The sequence below is a fragment of the Taudactylus pleione genome, unplaced genomic scaffold (genome assembly GCF_031769625.1).
Source record: "Taudactylus pleione unplaced genomic scaffold, aTauple2 ptg000781l, whole genome shotgun sequence".
Classification (NCBI taxonomy): domain Eukaryota; kingdom Metazoa; phylum Chordata; class Amphibia; order Anura; family Myobatrachidae; genus Taudactylus; species Taudactylus pleione.
The window spans coordinates 3,893,587-3,915,217 of NW_028285183.1; the positions used below are offsets into that span (position 1 = coordinate 3,893,587).

General features: G+C 47.6%; 1 protein-coding gene across 2 annotated transcripts in view; it reads left to right on the plus strand.

Moving 5' to 3' along the window:
• The first annotated feature begins 8,651 nt into the window (after nucleotides 1-8,651).
• Nucleotides 8,652-21,631, plus strand: part of LOC148475084 (protein mono-ADP-ribosyltransferase PARP14-like) — a 47,832-nt gene continuing 34,852 nt past the window's right edge. Inside the window, exons 1-4 of one of the 2 annotated variants that reach the window (XM_088457742.1) lie at nucleotides 8,652-9,062; nucleotides 16,367-16,503; nucleotides 20,027-20,057; nucleotides 20,465-20,659. In XM_088457742.1, the coding sequence (XP_088313868.1) occupies nucleotides 8,855-9,062; nucleotides 16,367-16,503; nucleotides 20,027-20,057; nucleotides 20,465-20,659 (571 nt within the window). In that variant the 5' untranslated portion in view covers nucleotides 8,652-8,854. Of the gene's footprint in view, nucleotides 9,063-9,273; nucleotides 9,362-16,366; nucleotides 16,504-20,026; nucleotides 20,058-20,464; nucleotides 20,660-21,631 lie in introns of those variants that run through there. The other variant, XM_088457743.1, reaches the window with a different exon arrangement.

The window sequence follows — 21,631 nt, forward strand, 5'->3', positions numbered from 1 at the left end:
CCCACACTGATATGATCCATCTCCACACTGATAAGATCCATCTCCCACACTGATGTGATCCATCTCCAACACTGTTGTGATCCATCTCCTACACTGATATGATCCTTCTCCTACACTGATATGATCCATCTCCCACACTATGATCCATCTCCCACACTGATATGACCCACTCCACACTGATATGATCCATCTCCCACACTGATATGACCCACTCCACACTTATATGATCCATCTCCCACACTGATGTGATCCACTCCACACTATGATCCATCTCCCACACTGATATGACCCACTCAACACTGATATGATCCATCTCCCACACTGATGTGATCCATCTCCCACACTAATGTGACCCATCTCCCACACTGATGTGACCCATCTCCCACACTGATGTGACCCATCTCCCCCACACTGATGTGACCCATCTCCCCCACACTGATGTGACCCATCTCCCCCACACTGGTGACCCATCTCCCCCACACTGATGTGACCCATCTCCCCCACACTGATATGACCCTTTCCCACACTGATATGACCCATCTCCCACACTGATATGACCCATCTCCCACACTCATATGATCCATCTCCCACACTGATATGACCCACTCCACACTGATATGACCCATCTCCCACACTCCTGTCTCAATCCCACAGGCACAGTTGAGCTAATCAGTAAGGCCCACACTGCCGGAGAGGAGGCTTCTCTACAGCCTTTGTACAGCTGGTGGGTGGGGATTGAGCTACGGGATTAGGACTGTCCAAGAAAGGTACAATGTGCCTGAATTACGAAGTTCTCCACACAAAGTGGAATTTGCTGCATTAGGAAGTATCCCCTCAGGAAGGAGCTGGTTGGTTCCCACCCTCTGTGTGGCATAATGTGAGCTGAAGGCACTGTGTGGCATAGAGTGTACTGGCAGCACTACAATGTGCCATACTTGCCTACTTTTGTAAAAAATAATGAGGAATACATTTGCTCAAAAAAACCCTCCTGTGTATGTAAATAAGCAGTAGAAAAACAAGGATGTAATAAATAACTACTTTACTAATCAATGAAATGAAATTGCCAAAGTGTACAATATAAATTGTGGACTTGACAAAGAAAACAGCAGATTCAAAATAAGCATGATTGATTTTGCACAAAAATGTCCATATATTAGATTTGACTGTGAACAAAATGGCTATTGTGTACGTTGTTGGGTCAGATGACACAGTATATATATACCTAGAGTGAAAGTTATGTAACCAAACGGGCAAACTAAATTGCAGAATATGGGGAAAAGAAAAAGGGGGAATAAAGATGAACACAGTCCCCTTACTAAAAGAGTAAAAATATTAAAAAATAATAATAAATGAATGAGCAGGTCTTGTTGATACAACCAAAAAAAACAACTGATAACTGATTGGTAGATTGTAGAAAATATAGGGGATATCCTGCTTGGGGTTAAAGTCACTAGACTGCAGCATCTGGCTAGTCTGTAAGCTGGGTGGTAGCACTAATTACCGTTGCCCAGGGTGTTTTCACGGGGCAAGAAGTACGGCACGGGAGTATCTGGGAGGTGTTCTCTAGACTATCGGGTTAATGTCGACACAAGGCTCTCCATCCTCAACCATTAATTACAATAACTTTGGAGTGATCATTATTAATTTGGAAAACTTTCACAAAGTACCAAGCAGTACATTGGTCTTCAGGGGAAACAGTCCTCCGTATATTTGTGTTAAAGTTAAGCCTAACAAAGTTTGCCCTAGATACCAGATACCCGATGATAGGGACGGCCATCGACCATCAATGCTTAAAAACCATTGATGGTTTTGCCATCAATGAAGAAGAGCCCGGGCATGTTTTTTTTCTCTTTTCCCCTGCCATCAGGACAACAAATAAGCCCCACCCCCAATGTGATCCGTAAAGCCTCAACGCCACTTCTGATTGGCCACTGCCCAGCATGTCTTGACTCTTGAATCCCCTGATTGGCGCGGTGTCTGGTGAGTAACAGAGCAGGGAAGTCTATTGATGGGCGAAACCATCAATGGTTTCCGTTGATGGTTTCATGACATCAGTGGTTAACCCACCAATAGCTATCCCTGACAATGTTCAAGGAGTCTCTGTCCTGTCCACCTGTGTCTACAGAAAATGACATAGCTATCTTACATAAATATGATGGGACACCTGGTCAATATCACTTTGACAAAAAAGCCTAAGCCCGGAATCTGCCATACACATTGCCAGCCCATACGCAGGTTCTCTGATAATCGCCCATGTGACTAACCCTATGGTCACGCAGCATGGGCACCTGGACTGAGACGCTAGAGCTGTTATGTTCTGGGTTGTTTGTGGACCCGGGGTGGTAGCAGGAGCGATCACAGAAGCAGATTTGAAAATCAAACTAGGATTTTTAATAAGTGCTTGAGTAGACATAATGTGGCAGTAAATAAAAGTCCAGGAATATATAAATGTGCACAAGAGTTCTGTGGTGGGAGCAAAAGGGTTAATGTCCAAGTAGAATCAATTAGAGCTGTCCAGGTGTGCAGGTAGTGAAACTGAAAATAATCAAGCCAGGTTTGCAGGTAGTGAACTGAAAATAATCAAGCCAAGTTTGCAGGTAGTGAACTGAAGCGCAGGATGTCAGCAGGCTCAGGCACTCAGGTATGGGCAAGGATGATGGACGAAGCGGGGTAGTCCAGTGGGAGCTAGGAGCTGACAGGCAGACTGGCAGACAGCGGATTCACAGGAACAGGAAAGCACAGAGAACTCCCTCTCAGCTAGGCTGAGATACACGTTGCACTGGCAAAGAAGGAAGGCACTGACCCTTCCTAAATACCCCATGCCATGCTGTTACTGGCCGGAGGGAACATGTGACTCACCAGGATTGGCCAGCCGCATCACATGGCCAGAAGGCAAGATGGCGGCGCCCATGCCAAACGGAACGGAGACGCCGCCAGGTCTCACCAGCGCAGAGTGACAAGGCCGCACAACGCGCGCAGCCAAAGCCCCCCGCCAGACACCAACTCCGCCACCAGACAGCCCGCGCCACAACGACCTCACAGGTAACACCCGCCTAGAGCCATGCTGAAATACCCTGGCCGTGACAATACCCCACCTTTTGGGGTGGCCTCAGGACACTCACCAGGCTTCTCCGGATGGGCAGAATGTAATCTCCTGATGAGCGTGGGAGCGTGGACATCACGAGCATCGGTCCAGCAACGTTCCTCTGGACCGTAACCTTTCCAGTCCAACAAATACTGAAGATGACCTCTGCGCAGACGAGAGTCCAAGATCTGGGCGACTTCAAACTCAACTCCTCTCTCCGTCTGGACTCGAGGAGAAGCAGGTGGAGCATTATGGAACTTATTCAGGACTAGGGGCTTTAATAAGGGAACATGGAAGGAATTGGGAATTTTTAGGTATGGGGGTAACTGTAAATGGTAGGCCACTGGATTAATGACTTCTGTTATGGTGAAGGGACCGATGAAGAGGGGTGCGAATTTTATAGACGGAACTCTTAGACAAAGGTTCCGAGTAGACAACCAGACCTGGTTTCCTACTTGCATGCGTGGAACTATTCTACGCTTTCTATCGGCCTGGGTCTTATAGCGAGAGGATGCCTTCAACAAATCAGACCGTACTTGAGTCCAGATGGCAGCACAATTCCGCACCGTGTCCTCCACGGCCAGAACATTGAAAACAGGCAGGCTTCGAAATTCGGGAACACGAGGATGAAGGCCATATACAACCTGAAATGGTGTTTGGTTAGTTGACGAGTGGTAGGAAGCATTATGTGCAAACTAAGCCCACGGCAGCCCAATTGTCCTGGGAAGATGACATAAAAATTCTTAAGAAAGTCTCTAGATCTTGATTAACTCTCTCGGTGGAGCCGTTGCTTTGCAGATGGTAGGCCGTGGAAAAGTTTAACTTCACTTGAAGAACAGAACACAAAGCCCTCCAGAATTTTGCAGTAAATTGCACACCACGGTCAGAGACAATTTCAGCAGGAAGGCCATGTAGACGAAATATGTGTTGGACAAACAACTGTGCTAGGTCAGGGGCAGAAGGTAACTTCAACGGTATATAGTGGACCATCTTAGAAAATCGGTCTATTACAACCCAGATAGTGTTGAAACCTTGAGAGACTGGCAGGTCTGTGACGAAATCCATGGAGAGATGCATCCAAGGACGTGATGGAGTAGGCAATGGAAGCAATTCCCCAGCTGGAGCTTGTCGTGATGATTTATGCTGGGCACAGGAGGAGCAGGAAGAGATAAACTCCATTATATCTGCCTTCATAGAAGGCCACCAATAGTGTCTTTTCAGGAACTCCAAGGTCTTCCGAGTGCCCTGCGAAGCGAGAGGAATGTGCCCAAGTGAGAAGCTGCTTCCTTAATTCCGGGGCCACAAATGATTTTCCCGTAGGAGGCTGAACTTGTAATGCGGCAAAAACTCTTGATTCCAAGACAGGGGTATTGCTTTGATTTTCAGATTGATCATCACAGAGAGATCTCGATAGGGCATCAGCCTTCTGATTAAGTGCTCCAGACCGGAAGGTCAGGGTGAACTGAAATCTGGCAAAGAATATTGCCCAGCGGGCCAAACGAGGACTCACACATTGGAGGTTTTTGAGAAATAGGAGATTTCTATGGTCCGTAAATACAGTAAATGGAAACTTGGCGCCTTCTAGCAAATATCTCCATTCCTTCAACGCCAACTCTACAGCTAGTAGTTCTTGCTCACCTATGGCGTAGTTCCTTTCGGCAGGTGAGAATTTTTTAGAAAAGAACCCACACGGATGGACTCGGTTGTCCTCATAACGTTGAGACAAGACTGCTCCCACAGCTTCAGATGATGCATCCACTTCCAACAAAAAAGGCCTGTCCAGATCTGGTTGTCGAAGAACTGGTGCTGAGATAAAGGCCTGTTTTAGAAGATGAAAGGCAGACTCTGCCTCAGGTGACCATGGGGCAGGATTAGCACCTTTGCGGGTCAAGGCTGTAATGGGAGCCAGCAGTGTAGAAAATCCCTTAATGAAGCGTCTATAATAATTGGCGAAGCCCAACAATCTCTGGATGGCCTTCAATGTCTGAGGTCGGGTCCAATCCAGAATTGCTTGTACCTTCTTGGGGTCCATTTCTAAACTGGAGCCAGATATTACATAGCCGAGAAAAGGTACACTGGGCACTCCAAAGACGCACTTCTCCAGTTTGCAGTAAAGGTGGTTTTCTCTCAAATGGGTCAGAACTTCTTTAACATGTTCTTGATGTTTAGCCACAGAGGGTGAAAAAATCAGTATGTCATCCAGATAGACAACAACCGAAACATATAACAGATCCCGGAAAATCTCATTAACGAAACTTTGAAAGACAGCAGGGGTGTTACACAATCCAAAAGGCATTACTAAATACTCGAAATGTCCATCTCTGGTATTAAAAGCGGTCTTCCATTCATCGCCAGCTCGGATACGAATGAGGTTGTAAGCCCCTCTCAGATCTAATTTAGAAAAAATTACAGAGCCCTTGACCCTATCAAACAACTCAGTAATCAGGGGAAGAGGGTATCGATTCTTTACAGTAATGTCATTAACGCCTCGATAATCGATACATGGTCTTAGACCACCGTCCTTCTTGCCAACGAAGAAAAACCCAGCTCTGGCAGGTGAAGTAGAGGGGCGAATGAACCCCTTTGCCAGGTTGTCCCGGATGTACTCGGTCATGGCTTGAGTCTCAGGCAAGGACAGCGGATAGGTACGACCACGAGGTGGTATCTTATCAGGTATCAATTCAATTGGACAGTCCCATTCCCTATGAGGGGGTAAGATATTTGCTTGTTGCTCAGAGAACATGTCGGCGAACATCTGATATTCCTTGGGAATGGCAGAAGAAACTAATGGAACTGTCTTTTTCACAGGTCGAATTTTTAGAAGACAGGATTTCTGACAGTCCATACCCCATGACAGAATCTGCATAGAACTCCAATCAATCCTGGGATTATGTTGACGTAGCCAGGGTAGACCAAGAACCACTTCTTGAGAGGCCTCTGATATCACCAGGAATTTTAAGGACTCAGAATGAAGTGCTCCAATTCGAACCAATACTGGTTGAGTCTCTTTGGTGACTATCCCGTTAGTTAGAGGGCGTCCGTCTATAGAGGTCAGAGAGATGGCATGGTTGAGAGACAAACAAGGAATCTGAAATTTATCTAATGAAACTAGACGTTATGAAATTTCTGGCTGCTCCTGAGTCAAGTAGAGCAGTAGCAAAGACAGGTTTGGGTTTAAGATCAAAGGCTAGGGTAATCGTGAAATCTTAAATTTTTGGAGACGGGTTCATAACTCCTAACTTGATGTCTCCAGGGTCAGTTAGGATTTGGCATTTCCCGGTTTACGGGGGCAGGAGATCAGCAGGTGACCGGACTCTCCGCAGTACATACAGAGGTTCTTTTGCATTCTTCTCTGAAGTTCTTCTTTGGAGAGGTGTGTATGCAGGGCTCCTCTTCAGTAGGAGAAGGAATGGGTCGGGAAGAAATGGAGGGGGGTAAGTGACCTTTGCCGGTCAGTTCTATTTTTTTCAGCCTGACGTTCCCTGAAGCATAGGTCAACTTTGATACACAACGAAATCATGTCGTTCAGATTAGTAGGAAGCTCTCGAGTGACAAGATCATCCTTTAGTCGGTCTGACAACCCATGCCAGAAGGCCGAGGTGAGGGCTTCCTCATTCCATTTGAGCTCTGATGCTAAAATTTGAAATTGCACGGCATATTGACTGACAGGACGGACCCCTTGTCTCAGTGTCATGATGTTTGATGATGCTGATACAGCACGCCCAGGTTCATCGAAAATCCTCCTGAAGGATGACACAAAGCCTGCGTAATTATCCAGCAGCGGATCTGAGCGCTCCCAGAGTGGGGAAGCCCATTCCAAGGCCTGGCCGGATAACAGAGAGACTATATAAGCCACTTTAGTTCTTGCAGTTGGAAAGTTGTCAGGCTGCAGGGTAAAATGTATGTCACACTGATTTAGGAATCCTCGGCAGAGTTTAGGATTGCCATCAAATTTACTTGGTAAAGGAAGATGTAAGCGGGGAGATGATCTGCCTCCTGTATTCCCAGACGCTGATGCGGATGTAGATGCTGGTACTTCAGGGGTAGAAAAGGAAGTTTGCAAACTATCCTGTCGCTTGGACATCTCTTGCAGAAATTGAGCCATCTGATGCTGCATGTTTTCCAGATTTTCTAAACGACCAGAAATGCACCGGAACAAATCCACTCCTGACTCCTGATCCGTGGCCGGCTCCATGGGGCCAGTGCAAACTGTTATGTTCTGGGTTGTTTGTGGACCCGGGGTGGTAGCAGGAGCGATCACAGAAGCAGATTTGAAAATAAAACTAGGATTTTTAATAAGTGCTTGAGTAGACATATAATGTGGCAGTAAATAAAAGTCCAGGAAAATATAAATGTGCACAAGAGTTCTGTGGTGGGAGCAAAAGGGTTAATGTCCAAGTAGAATCAATTAGAGCTGTCCAGGTGTGCAGGTAGTGAAACTGAAAATAATCAAGCCAGGTTTGCAGGTAGTGAACTGAAAATAATCAAGCCCGGTTTGCAGGTAGTGAACTGAAGCGCAGGATGTCAGCAGGCTCAGGCACTCAGGTATGGGCAAGGGTGATGGAGGAAGCGGGGTAGTCCAGTGGGAGCTAGGAGCTGACAGGCAGACTGGTTTCACAGGAACAGGAAAGCACAGAGAACTCCCTCTCAGCTAGGCTGAGATACACGTTGCACTGGCAAAGAAGGAAGGCACTGACCCTTCTTAAATACCCCATGCAGTGCTGTTACTGGCCGGAGGGAACATGTGACTCACCAGGATTGGCCAGCCGCATCACATGGCCAGAAGGCAAGATGGCGACGCCCATGCCAAACGGAACGGAGACGCCGCCAGGCCTCACCAGCGCAGAGTGACAACAGGGCCGCACAACGCGCAGCCAAAGCCCCCCGCCAGACACCAACTCCGCCACCAGAAAACGCACCTTCAGCAAGCACCTGCAATAAAAAAAACAACTCCCCCATACTTGCAGACCCCCCCAAAAAGCTTATTTCGCTAGTTTTTAAGTTTGTACCCCAGCTTTGTACTTTAGCGCATGCCTTTTTCTAAGTTATTTTTCGAGTCCGTTAATCATTTTTTTTTTTTAGGATTTTTTTTGACGCAGTTATGCTTTGGGGGGGCTGTCCCAAGGGTGCAGAGTGGTTTCCTGACGCTTGCATCCCAAAACTCAGATTCTGCACTTTTTTTTTCGCCTGCTTTCATAGGCGAATCTTTTCTGCTGATTCCTATGCGCAGATTTTCCGCAACGGCGAAAAGTCTTTGGAATTGAATACGGGGATAAATTTTTGCCTGGCGAAATGACGTCACCGGTGATACTTTTCCACAGAAACTGACTTTTCGGAACTAATTGAATACGGCCCTTAAAGTCAGCCAGTCACAGAACCTGTGTAATTCATGGGAGTCGCTATAGGAAATTTTCTTAGTGTGTGTGTATATATATATATATATATATATATATATTTATAGTGTATGTATAGATCTGTACCTGTGCTTACACACTAATTACACAGGCGTGGTCACTATGAAAGTAACTGAGTGTAAGCTCCTGTGCCCAGCTGTGTGGGGGGGGGAGAATGGGTGAGGCCTCAGTGAGGTCACTGGGACTTTCCTAGAAGTGAGGAGAATTATTTGTAAGACAGAAACGAAACAGAAAGTGAATTACAGGCAGCTGCTCCCTCCTCCCTGTGTGTTTATTGTCAGACATTACAGGCTGCGGGTGACTTGTATGGGGCTCCAGCCTCACTCACACTCACACTCACACTCCGGCCCTCAGCATGGGGGACAGCAACTACCAGTTCCCTGTGGCCCTCAGGTGGGACGAGGGGCCAGAGAGACTGAGACAGCTGAGGAACAAACTTCTGCTGTATTTCCAGAGCAAGAAGAGGTCTCAGGGGGGAGAGTGTGAGATCCGGGAGCAGGACCGGAACCGGGAGCCGGGGTGCAGCCAGGGGAACGTCCTCATACACTTCAAGCAGGAGGAGGGTGAGTATACTGAGGAGGACTGGGGAGGGGGGACTGTCAGAGATTACCTCTCATACAGGAGGGGGGGATCAGGGAAACACTCGTGGGGAGGGGTGGGGCCTGGGGGGGATGTTGTTCCAGGAAACACTTCAGATGGTGATGCTTGAGGAGGGGGACAAATCAGCAGACCCTTCATACAGAGGGGGTGTGATAGGAGGGGGCTGTGGGATGACAGCACGTATCAGACTGTGACCCAATTCCTCTCTGGAGGTGTCAGTGATAACACAGGAGGGGGTTGGGGGGCTGTAGGATGGCAGCAGGTAAGAAACTGAGTACTGGGGGGTGTCAATGATTACACGTGAGACAGAAGGGGGGTGATGTGGGATGACAGCAGGTAACAGGCTGAGTACTGGAGGTGTCAGTGATCACACATCAGACAGTAGGAGGGTGTGTGGGGTGACAGCAGGTAACAGGCTGAGTACTGGAGGTGTCAGTGATCACACATCAGACAGTAGGAGGGGGTGTGTGGGGTGACAGCAGGTAACAGGCTGAGTACTGGGGGGTGTCAGTGATCACACATCAGACAGTAGGAGGGGGTGTGTGGGGTGACAGCAGGTAACAGGCTGAGTACTGGGTGTGTCAGTGATCACACATCAGACAGTAGGAGGGGGTGTGGGGGCTGTGGGGTGACAGCAGGTAACAGGCTGAGTACTGGGGGTGTCAGTGATCACACATCAGACAGTAGGAGGGGGTGTGGGGGCTGTAGGATGACAGCAGGTAACAGGCTGAGTACTGGAGGTGTCAGTGATCACACATCAGACAGTAGGAGGGGGTGTGTGGGGTGACAGCAGGTAACCGGTTGAGTACTGGTGGTGTCAGTGATCACACATCAGACAGTAGGAGGGGGTATGGGGGGCTGTGGGATGACAGCAGGTAACAGGCTGAGTACTGGGGGGTGTCAGTGATCACACATCAGACAGTAGGAGGGAGTGTGGGGGGCTGTAGGATGACAGCAGGTAACAGGCTGAGTACTGGAGGTGTCAGTGATCACACATCAGACAGTAGGAGGGGGTGTGTGGGGTGACAGCAGGTAACAGGCCGAGTACTGGGTGTGTCAGTGATCACACATCAGACAGTAGGAGGGGGTGTGGGGGCTGTAGGATGACAGCAGGTAACAGGCTGAGTACTGGGGGGGTGTCAGTGATCACACATCAGACAGTAGGAGCGGGTGTGTGGGGTGACAGCAGGTAACCGGGTGAGTACTGGGGGGTGTCAGTGATCACACATCAGACAGTAGGAGGGGGTGTGGGGTGACAGCAGGTAACAGGCTGAGTACTGGGGGGTGTCAGTGATCACACATCAGACAGTAGGAGGGGGTGTGTGGGGTGACAGCAGGTAACAGGCTGAGTACTGGGGGGTGTCAGTGATCACACATCAGACAGTAGGAGGGGGTGTGTGGGGTGACAGCAGGTAACAGGCTGAGTACTGGGGGGTGTCAGTGATCACACATCAGACAGTAGGAGGGGGTGTGTGGGGTGACAGCAGGTAACCGGGTGAGTACTGAGGGGTGTTGGTGATTACACATCAGACAGTAGGAGGGGGTGTGGGGGGCTGTGGGATGACAGCAGGTAACAGGCTGAGTACTGGGGGGTGTCAGTGATCACACATCAGACAGTAGGAGGGGGTGTGTGGGGTGACAGCAGGTAACAGGCTGAGTACTGGGGGGTGTCAGTGATCACACATCAGACAGTAGGAGGGGGTGTGTGGGGTGACAGCAGGTAACAGGCTGAGTACTGGGTGTGTCAGTGATCACACATCAGACAGTAGGAGGGGGTGTGGGGGCTGTGGGGTGACAGCAGGTAACAGGCTGAGTACTGGGGGTGTCAGTGATCACACATCAGACAGTAGGAGGGGGTGTGGGGGCTGTAGGATGACAGCAGGTAACAGGCTGAGTACTGGAGGTGTCAGTGATCACACATCAGACAGTAGGAGGGGGTGTGTGGGGTGACAGCAGGTAACCGGTTGAGTACTGGGGGTGTCAGTGATCACACATCAGACAGTAGGAGGGGGTATGGGGGGCTGTGGGATGACAGCAGGTAACAGGCTGAGTACTGGGGGGTGTCAGTGATCACACATCAGACAGTAGGAGGGAGTGTGGGGGGCTGTAGGATGACAGCAGGTAACAGGCTGAGTACTGGAGGTGTCAGTGATCACACATCAGACAGTAGGAGGGGGTGTGTGGGGTGACAGCAGGTAACAGGCCGAGTACTGGGTGTGTCAGTGATCACACATCAGACAGTAGGAGGGGGTGTGGGGGCTGTAGGATGACAGCAGGTAACAGGCTGAGTACTGGGGGGGTGTCAGTGATCACACATCAGACAGTAGGAGCGGGTGTGTGGGGTGACAGCAGGTAACCGGGTGAGTACTGGGGGGTGTCAGTGATCACACATCAGACAGTAGGAGGGGGTGTGGGGTGACAGCAGGTAACAGGCTGAGTACTGGGGGGTGTCAGTGATCACACATCAGACAGTAGGAGGGGGTGTGTGGGGTGACAGCAGGTAACAGGCTGAGTACTGGGGGGTGTCAGTGATCACACATCAGACAGTAGGAGGGGGTGTGTGGGGTGACAGCAGGTAACAGGCTGAGTACTGGGGGGTGTCAGTGATCACACATCAGACAGTAGGAGGGGGTGTGTGGGGTGACAGCAGGTAACCGGGTGAGTACTGAGGGGTGTTGGTGATTACACATCAGACAGTAGGAGGGGGTGTGGGGGGCTGTGGGATGACAGCAGGTAACAGGCTGAGTACTGGGGGGTGTCAGTGATCACACATCAGACAGTAGGAGGGGGTGTGTGGGGTGACAGCAGGTAACCGGGTGAGTACTGAGGGGTGTTGGTGATTACACATCAGACAGTAGGAGGGGGTGTGGGGGGCTGTGGGATGACAGCAGGTAACAGGCTGAGTACTGGGGGGTGTCAGTGATCACACATCAGACAGTAGGAGGGGGTGTGTGGGGTGACAGCAGGTAACCGGGTGAGTACTGGGGGGTGTTGGTGATTACACATCAGACAGTAGGAGGGGGTGTGTGGGGGCTGTAGGACTTCTTAAGCTGGCCACACACTAGACCAACTTACATCCAACCAGCCAACTTGTTGATTGGTTGGAATGAAAATCTGGTAACGTATGGGAGTAACTGATGATCAGCAATTTGCTCCTAAATGCCAGAAAACAGATGAAAATGGCGTCAGACAAGTTTGTTAAATGTTTGATCTAAACAATTTGTTCAAACAACAGTTTTTGTCCATTTTCCGGCGTTTGGGAGCAAATTGCTGATTGTCATTTGCTTTCATACCTTGCCAGGTTTTCATTCCAACCAATCAAATAGTTGGATGGTTGGATGTAAGTTGGTCTAGTGTGTGGCCAGCTTAAGTGGGCACTAGGGTACATTATGTCTGTGTATGTGCCCTCTGGTCGCCATTTTCATGTGGTGCAAGAGAGGCGCTGAAAAAGGGGACTGTGACAAGAGTGGGCTGAGAGGATGCAAATCCACAGAGAGGGACACCCAGGACTGTGTACAGCGTTCTTTCACGCATCGTAGTAGCTAAAATATGATAATGTCTTTGAAAAACACAGCCGAGCATATCAGTCTGACGACGCGCAACAATGTAAACATCGGCCAGTCACACAGCATGTAAGTCAGGTCTGACCAGCCGCAAACGCTGTACCTCTCTTGGCACGCAGAGCGCTCTCATACTGTGAAGGAGATCACAATAACTAATTTAGTTAGACACGTCTGCGTTTTTCTAACAACCTGTTACCACCTCCAAACGCTGACTATCTTACTTTGCGGGTGGTTCCTCTCTGCGGCCGTAATTGCATTGCAATCACTGTGCATGCTGAGGATGGCTTTCGCGCATTCGTAATAGCAAACAATCTTTCCATCTGAGAAAACATCAGCATTGCGTAAGTTTCAGAATTGGGCCCAGAGAGCGTTCAGCCGGGGTGAGAGACCAATCAACCATGGAAAGAGAGCGTTCAGCCAGGGTGCGAGAACAATCGGCCATGGAAAGAGGAAAGAGCGTTCAGCCGGAGTTAGAGAACAATCGGCCATGGAAAGAGAGCGTTCAGACGGGGTTAGAGAACGATCGGCCATGGAAAGAGAGCGTTCGGCCGGGGTGAGAGAACAATCAGCCATGGAAAGAGAGCGTTCAGCCGGGGTGAGAGAACAATCAGCCATGGAAAGAGAGCGTTCAGCCAGGGTGAGAGAACAATCAGCCATGGAAAGAGAGCGTTCAGCCGGGGTGAGAGAACAATCAGCCATGGAAAGAGAGCATTCAGCCGGGGTGAGAGAACAAATCAGCCATGGAAAGAGAGCGTTCAGCCGGGGTGAGAGAACAATCAGCCATGGAAAGAGAGTGTTCAGCCAGGGTGAGAGAACAATCAGCCATGGAAAGAGAGCATTCAGCCGGGGTGAGAGAACAATCAGCCATGGAAAGAGAGCGTTCAGCCGGGGTGAGAGAACAATCAGCCATGGAAAGAGAGTGTTCAGCCAGGGTGAGAGAACAATCAGCCATGGAAAGAGAGCGTTCAGCCGGGGTGAGAGAACAATCAGCCATGGAAAGACAGCGTTCAACCATGGAAAGAGAGCGTTCAGCCGGGGATAGAGAGCGTTTTGTTCAGCTGGGGTGATGGTGTGAGACACCTTCTATTTGCAGATATGGGGGTGATAAACCTATGTACAGATATGGGGTGAGATTCCTTCTATATAAAGATATGGGGGTGATAAGCCTATGTACAGATATGGGGTGAGATTCCTTCTATATAAAGATATGGGGGTGATAAGCCTATGTACAGATATGGGGTGCGTTGCCTTCTATATTCATAAATGAGGTGCAAATCCTGTGTACAGAGGGCCCGATTCACTACCGATCGCAACTGTGATTACGCACTGAATCGGGCGATTGTTGCGATCTGCGCATGCACAAACTAGCCACTGCGATGGGGGACTGTGACTACACAGACCCATCGTAGCGTGATTGACAAGAATTACCGTTTGGGGGTGGTGACGGGTGGATGGTCGGCGAAACGCAGGCAAGCGAGTGCGTTTGAACGCTGCTGCATGGGTGTGCATAAATTATCCACTGCAATGCCATACGCAGCCTGATTACTCATGGCGTGCGCTGAAGTTAGCAATTTCTGAGCAAGGTCAGAGCTTGTGCAAGTGTGCGTGAGGCTGCGATGGTACCGATGGTTTCGCCGTCTTGCTAAGTATTACGGATGTGTGTAAGGTAAGGTGGGCGTCCTTGTGTAGTGCTGCAACGGCATAACGATCGCAATGGATTAGCATACTATCGCAGTTGAACTGTGTGCGCAATCGCAGTTGCGATCCGTGGTGAGTCAGGCCCATAGATGGGGTGAGAATCCTATATACAGGGACATATTGTACTGTGTGTAGCTCCCAATCTTGCTCACCTATAAATACAGTATATCACATATTATATCACCTTTAAGAGCAGACAGACGTCCCTGAGCTTTAAAAATATTTCTGTATTTGTGCTGTGGTCCCGCGCACACGCCCTGCACTGGTATTCTGGGCCATTATATATCTTACAGGTGGTTTATTTTCTGTACTCCTCCGCTAATGCGATCATCGCCATGTACCAGTCAGCGCAGAGTGAAAGTTGTGATCTGTGCACGTCAGCTCTTTATGTAAATCTCTGTCTTGTGATACAAAGTCCCAGCCCTGTGTACCGTAAACTTTCTCATTAACTCACCCACTCCGCAGTGCAAAAGTAGCTCTGGACTGGCCTTGTATGAGCCTCCAAATGGGGCGCACTGGGGATCATTTATAACTGGAGAGAGTAAAGCTGGCCACACACTAGACCAACTTACATCCAAACAGCCAACTAGATGATTGGTTGGAATGAAAACCTGGTAACGTATGGGAGTAACTGATGATCAGCAATTTGCTCCTAAATGCCAGAAAACAGATGAAAATGGCGTCAGACAAGTTTGTTAAATGTTTGATCTAAATAATTTGTTCAAACAACAGTTTTTGTCCATTTTCTGGCGTTTGGGAGCAAATTGCTGATTGTCATTTGCTCCCATACGTTACCAGATTTTCATTCCAACCTATCAACTAGTTGGCTGGTTGGATGTAAGTTGGTCTACTGTGTGGCCAGCTTAAGGCCCATAAGTGCGATACTATTATTACTTTATTATGGTTTTTTATTGCTACCTTTTCAGATGAAGCTGTATGCGTTAAAAAGCGCGGTAAGATGGGGCCCTTTCAGTGATGCGCACCTACTACATGAACTCATATGACCCAGAAAGTGGGGAGGTCACCTAGGACAAATATGCTGTTCCTCAATCTGGGATATTACCACGTGATGGGAGCGCTGATGATGTCGCACAATGAAGGAGCGCCGCTTTTTGCGGCCGTCGGCAGATTTGTCTAGAAATGTGCATGGCTCCGGGCCACCGTATTGTCCAAGTATTTGCTCTGATTGGCAGTGCCAAATTGGGGCAGGCGCCGATATATGTGCGACGACTCAGCGAAAATAGGAACCGTTTAATGCACGTGGACACGTGGTTTTTCTTTGTGAATGTGTCGCAATTATTTTTCATCTGTCTGAATTAAATAATTGGTATTAAAAGGTGCTTATTAGCATTAAGGGGCTCGCAGAGATGTGGACAAATACATGCACAGAATATACCAGGGGAAATATGGCTACAAAAAATAAATAAAAAGCCTGGGGCAGTTTCTGTATGCCACCCCTCTCCCCTCCCCCCACCTCATCTCTCCCCTAGGGCAGAGGAGACACTGTGCCAGTATGTAATCAGCCAATCAGAAGCAGCTAGGTAATGCTACCCATTGTCATCAACATCTGCAAGTGATACCTGTCCAAACAGGGGCATATACTTATGTGTCCAGTCTAATTGGATTGCAGTTGCGTGAACACAACCACGCTGGTCTTTGCCCTTCGTACTGACCACTTTAAGTTACATTTATGGAGAACTTTTGATACCGATGTGTGTGAGCATGTATTATCAGGGGGAAGGACCCGGAGGATATTGTGTACAAGAAACCCCACCAAAATGTTGTCCAAAATGTTCCGTGTAGCCCAGGTTACCGCAGTAAAAGTAAAAAGAAAATGAGTGGGATATTGTGCAGCTTTTGCGTTGGGTCCAGCTGGAGGAAATGGATGAGGTTCGTTTCCAGTTACCGGGGATGTTGGGATTTCTTACTCTGGGTCTCGAGACTGGAATTCTCTCCTGAAAATGAGGAACTTTCCTAACAGGTAATATTTTGTCTCTTCTCTACAGTCCGGGATCGCGTTCTCCAAAAGGAAATCCATGAGATGGATCTTCCAAATGGGAAGAAGTTAAAGCTGGACATCTCACTGCCAAACTCCGGGACTCCAGAGGAAAACATGGACTCAGCTGAAGCGGAATCACCAACTGTGAGTGTGTGTATGTATATAAATATAATATTGTCTCCACTGAGCAGCAATGAACCCGGGGCATGTGTGCCAGCTGGCGTCGGGGCGATAGCCTCCTCCAAGCCGACTTCTCTCTCTTAATCCCTTCGTGGCTGAGAAGTCTTCTCAGCCCATTGCTGAGCCCACTTTTTTTCACGACTGAGCTGGTCACATTTCAATTTGAACATCACAATTTGTTCTATGCCGTACCCCCACAAATTCTACCTTGGTTTTTTTATCAGAAGAAAAGAGCGAGTCCATTGAACAATGGAAATCTAGCATATCAGTTTGTCATACATTACTAGCACGTGACTATAGAAGGTAGCGTCCAGACAAATAAACTACGGATGTGTCCTCATACCTAACATTTGTTCGCCATATGGCGCGAGACGCTTGGAGGGTTTAAACATAAGGGTTTAAATTGAATCTCTAAAGGGGAGATGTGGAGAGAGATAAAGTAGAGAAGTTGCCCAAAGCAAATAATCAGCTTCTGAAGGCCCCCATGCATCAGCAATCGATTGTGGCACAATTCTGCAATTTGCAATCGATTGTGTATAAAAATCTGCCATGTATGGGCTTCACAGATCGCAGATTGCAACCAAAAAGTGATTGGAATTGTTAAATCAGATTGTCCAACATGTTGGATGTCACAGATGGATTGGGGCTGTAGATTGCTAGTGTATGGAGATGATCGGCAGATTTGCAGACCGTTACCAGTAATTTGATGGAGCCTTTCAAGATTGACAGATCTGTGTTTGCTGCAATCGATCTGCAAATCACTGAAAATGATCTGTAGTGTATGGGCACAGATTGGGAAATCCTAAAATCGGGCAACAAATCTTCAAATTGTTCAATTGTGGTTTTCAGATTGCTGATGTATGGGAGCCTTAGCTGTCATTTCAAAGACTGTGCTAGATTGAAGGGTATATCCAGTTGTTGAAGCGGATGAAACAAAGGTTTATCCCAGTGCCGCCTGTCTACGATCACATGACAGGCTCCAGTATGACTGGCACAGACCCAGGGGTCACGTACCTGAGAAAGTGCCTCAGCTTCTGTAGATAATAAGCTCTGACAAACAGAAGACTCTCTACTTCCTGTCTCACTTCTGTATAGTTTTCAACAACCTTGTATATGTACTTATTGTAATTATATGTATGACTACTGATTATTATACTTCCTCTCCTCTTCCCAATCCTATACTGTCCCGTTATCACAGCACACATGTCACACGTAATGTGTACGCAAACATGATAACACGACGAGACTCCTGCTCGCCCCATAACCGGAACCCTTCTAGATGACTTATACACTTGTGGGCCATATTCAATTAGCGTCGAAAAATGGCTGTTTTTTTCACCCTTGCCAAACGACGACATTTTTGCTAAAAAAATAGGCGAAAGGAAACTGGAGAAGGTTTTCTCCATCCCAGACCAGGCGAAGAAAAAAAATGCAAAATCCCTATTTTGCGCTAAAAATGTGGGGATTTCTATCAGAACCCTTTGGACCCCCCCCCCCCCATTATAAATTACAGGGAGAAAAATCGTAAGTTGCGTTTCTTGGTGAAAAACGACAACACAAAAAAGAAAAAAAAGTTGAAAAAAGATTGAAAGTTTTTTTTTTTTTTTCCAGAAAATGTACTACTCCACATAAATTGGGGGTACGTTAAAATGGGTGCAGGTATATTTTCTTGTCGTAAAAACACAATTTTAAAAACCGTTAAAAAAAACGCCTGCTGCGACCGCGTGCAATATTTAAAAGACGACGCATACCACCCATCGAAAATCAGACCCAATACGTTAAAACCATTTTCAAGGGGGGGTTTTTCCTCCCAAAATTTGCACGGTCGTTGTTTGCCGAAGTACACCACTTAATTATTTTTTTTCTGGTCATTTATCATTAGGGGGCTGTCCAAAGGGTTCTGAAAGAAATCCCCACATTTTTAGCCAAAAATAGGGATTTTGCTTTTTTTTTTTCGCCTGGTCTGGGATTGAGAAAACTTTCTACAGTTTTTTTTCGCCTGTTGCTGTTTTCACCTTTTTATTGTCGAAAACGGTTTTCGCCAATGGCAAAAAAAAAAGGTCCGTTTTTGCCACTAATTGAACACGTGTGACTGAAACGTCTTCCCCAGACCTAAAACAGACAATTAGGAAAAAGGCTGCAGATTGGATGACATGGAGGAGAAAGTCAATGGCAGCTCGGTGTCACAAATAAATGGGTCATCGGCTGTAAATGCCAACTACAGATGTGTCCTTGTTCTGGTCACGCCATACAGGCGTCTCAGTTGTGGCATGAAAATATTGTGGGTCGGCATATTAAGGCGCTGAAGAGTCAACGGCATGCAATACGCAGCTTAACCACTGGGTGGCCAGTGCTCCATTGATGAACACTACAGTACTGAATACAACAGCAGTGGATGTAGATGGCACTACAGTAGGCTTACTATACTATCCCTTTAAACCGGGCGCTCATGAGTTACAAAGGTTCTCTAGTGTCAATATTGATCTATGAACTATACATTTTCAGATGGTATATTTTTATACTTTGCTTGGCCTGTCGACATCGACCAGGTCGACATTCATCCTGTCGATACTGATGAAACGTTGACGTGATCGAATGTTGACAAAACTGTTCTATCTCTTTAATTTAGAACCTCTGTCTTTGTAGTTGTTTGGTCTGTACAGCTGGGTACACACTACTAGACGAAGTGTGTACCCAGCGACCGCCCGATTCGGACGATTTGACATTCCGATTCGCCTCAAAACGACAAATCGTCTAATACACAGGTTCTCAAGCTCGGTCCTCTGGACACCAAACAGTGCATGTTTTCCAGGTCTCCTCACAGAATCACAAGTGAAATAATTAGCACCACCTGTGGATCGTATAAAATGTGTCAGTGAGTAATGAATACACCTGTTCTCCTGCTGGGTGACCTGGAAAACCTGACCTGAGGACCGTGTTTGAGAACCTCTGGTCTAATATATCTTCTAGTGCAGGGGTTCCCAACCACGGTCCTCAAGGCAAACTAACAGTCCAGGTTTTAAGGATAGCCATACTTGAGCACAGGTGACTTAATTAGTACCTCAGTTATTTTGATTTAACCATCTGTGCTTTAGCAAGGATATCACTAAAACCAGGACTGTTAGTGTGCCTTGAGGTTGGGAATCACTGGTCTAGTGTGTACCCAGCTTAAGTCTCCGAGTAGTTTCTGCCAATTATCTAAATCCTGATTTGCACAAATTTCACCTTTTTGTTTCTTTTAGTGATAAAATTAGATGTGAATTACATGTGTTAAGAATTCCCAACTAATAAAAAAAAAAAAAATTACAAAAAATCCACATTTGCATTATTGAATACTGGACATACTGAATTTCCTAAATTCATTTTTCAGCACTATATACCTGTAAACCTCTACATCAGAAAGGTCTGGCCCTAATGATAACATTGTAGATTTAACCGGACAGGAACAAGTGAACATTGAGACTCATAACTATTCATCTTGTTTTAGGCTTCAACATCAAGACCCAGCGCGGGGGCAGGTAAGAAGTATTACTCGTATGTATATACAGTAGCTATAATTGACACTAAGGAGAACTTTGCAAATGTGCACTGAGGACGCTGCTTGTGCCGGTCTGTCCAGTCATCGTCCAGGACGCACTTGCTGTAGTCATGAAGTTCCTTAGCGTGTGGGACCCTGGAGAACTGCACATTAATCTGCCCAGTCTGCGACGGGAACTGATATATACTGTATATCTCCAATACACCATATACAGTATATAGTGTGCATATTGTTAATGCATGAACTCCTACAGAAATATGAAGAGCAGGTGACATTTGATGGCTTTGCACATTGCATATAGTGCTCAGTTCTTTTATATGAATGTACCGTACTCCTATCATTCAGTGTAGGCTCCGGTGCATTTATCCGTCTTTACCATTGTTACAGGCACGTGTGACGATGACGAGACCGAGGACCCTCCAGCCGCCGTCGTTCTGATCCAGAACGTCCAGGAAAACTGCTCAACTCAGATGTTAGACCTCTTGGTGGGGAATATCAGTGAGAGGAGCGAGGACGGAGACTTTTACGTGGAGAGGATTCCTGAGATCAGCTCCGCCGCCATCACCTTCACCTGCGACATCGGTGAGCAGAACTCTGTATCCTGTGCGGATCTGCTAATTTATGTGCAAAATGCGTTTCCTATTATTTTTTTTACAGTTTTGCGACCTGCCTGTTTCTGCTGCATTTCTACTTACAGGTCAGCAAATGGCTTTGTGCGGCAAGACAGCCGTGACGGCGCGGTACAAAGTATTACTTCATCCGATGGGGGGTAACTGGAGTGCGCACCTATGGGCATAAAGGTCACAAATTATGGTGCTCAAGTAGAATTGGATGCATTATGCCTCCCAAATATAATCAGGAAAAGACGCGCTTCCATAAGGGGCGTATTAAGAGAGGAGGGGGCTTGTCTGCAGTCTCCCTGTGAGCCCCTCTTCTCTGGCACTGTGCGCCGGTCTCTGGGATCTTCTCTGCGATTTCTCTACTATGCGTGCGCAAATTGCTGGGAAAACGTTCACTGCGTTGTTTTCCCAGTGATTTGTGCCGCGCCGCCGACACAGGACTCCGGAGAGAGAGAGAAGTATTAAACATGGGTGTAGGGTGTGTGCCCACATGGGCCCAGGGGCCGCGGTACAACGTGCACCAATTATAGATACGCTGGTTCTCGCTGTACAGCAGCGTCATATGTGCCAGGGTTACGTCAGATGTAACACATCAGTATAATTCTGCACCCGTATAGCGTAGAGATGAGACGTGGCAGCGTTGGTAGTAACTGCTATAGTCGCGCTGTCCTCTGTGTGCGCAGCAGTGATGTAGTGAAATGTCACAGTGTTTGGAGAGTGGACCGGGTTCATCGGTGGATGCAAATCCCGTCGCGGCTGTACGCAGAGGAACAGAGAGATTCTGTTAATGCCGCAACTGCTGTATTAAGAAACAGCGCAAACTGCGTAAGATTGGAGCATACAGCTGGTGCTCCTCATTGAGATTTCCATTTATTATATGTGTCTGTTTGTAAGAGTTTTTTCTTATGTTTGCAGATTATAGATGTCATTGAGC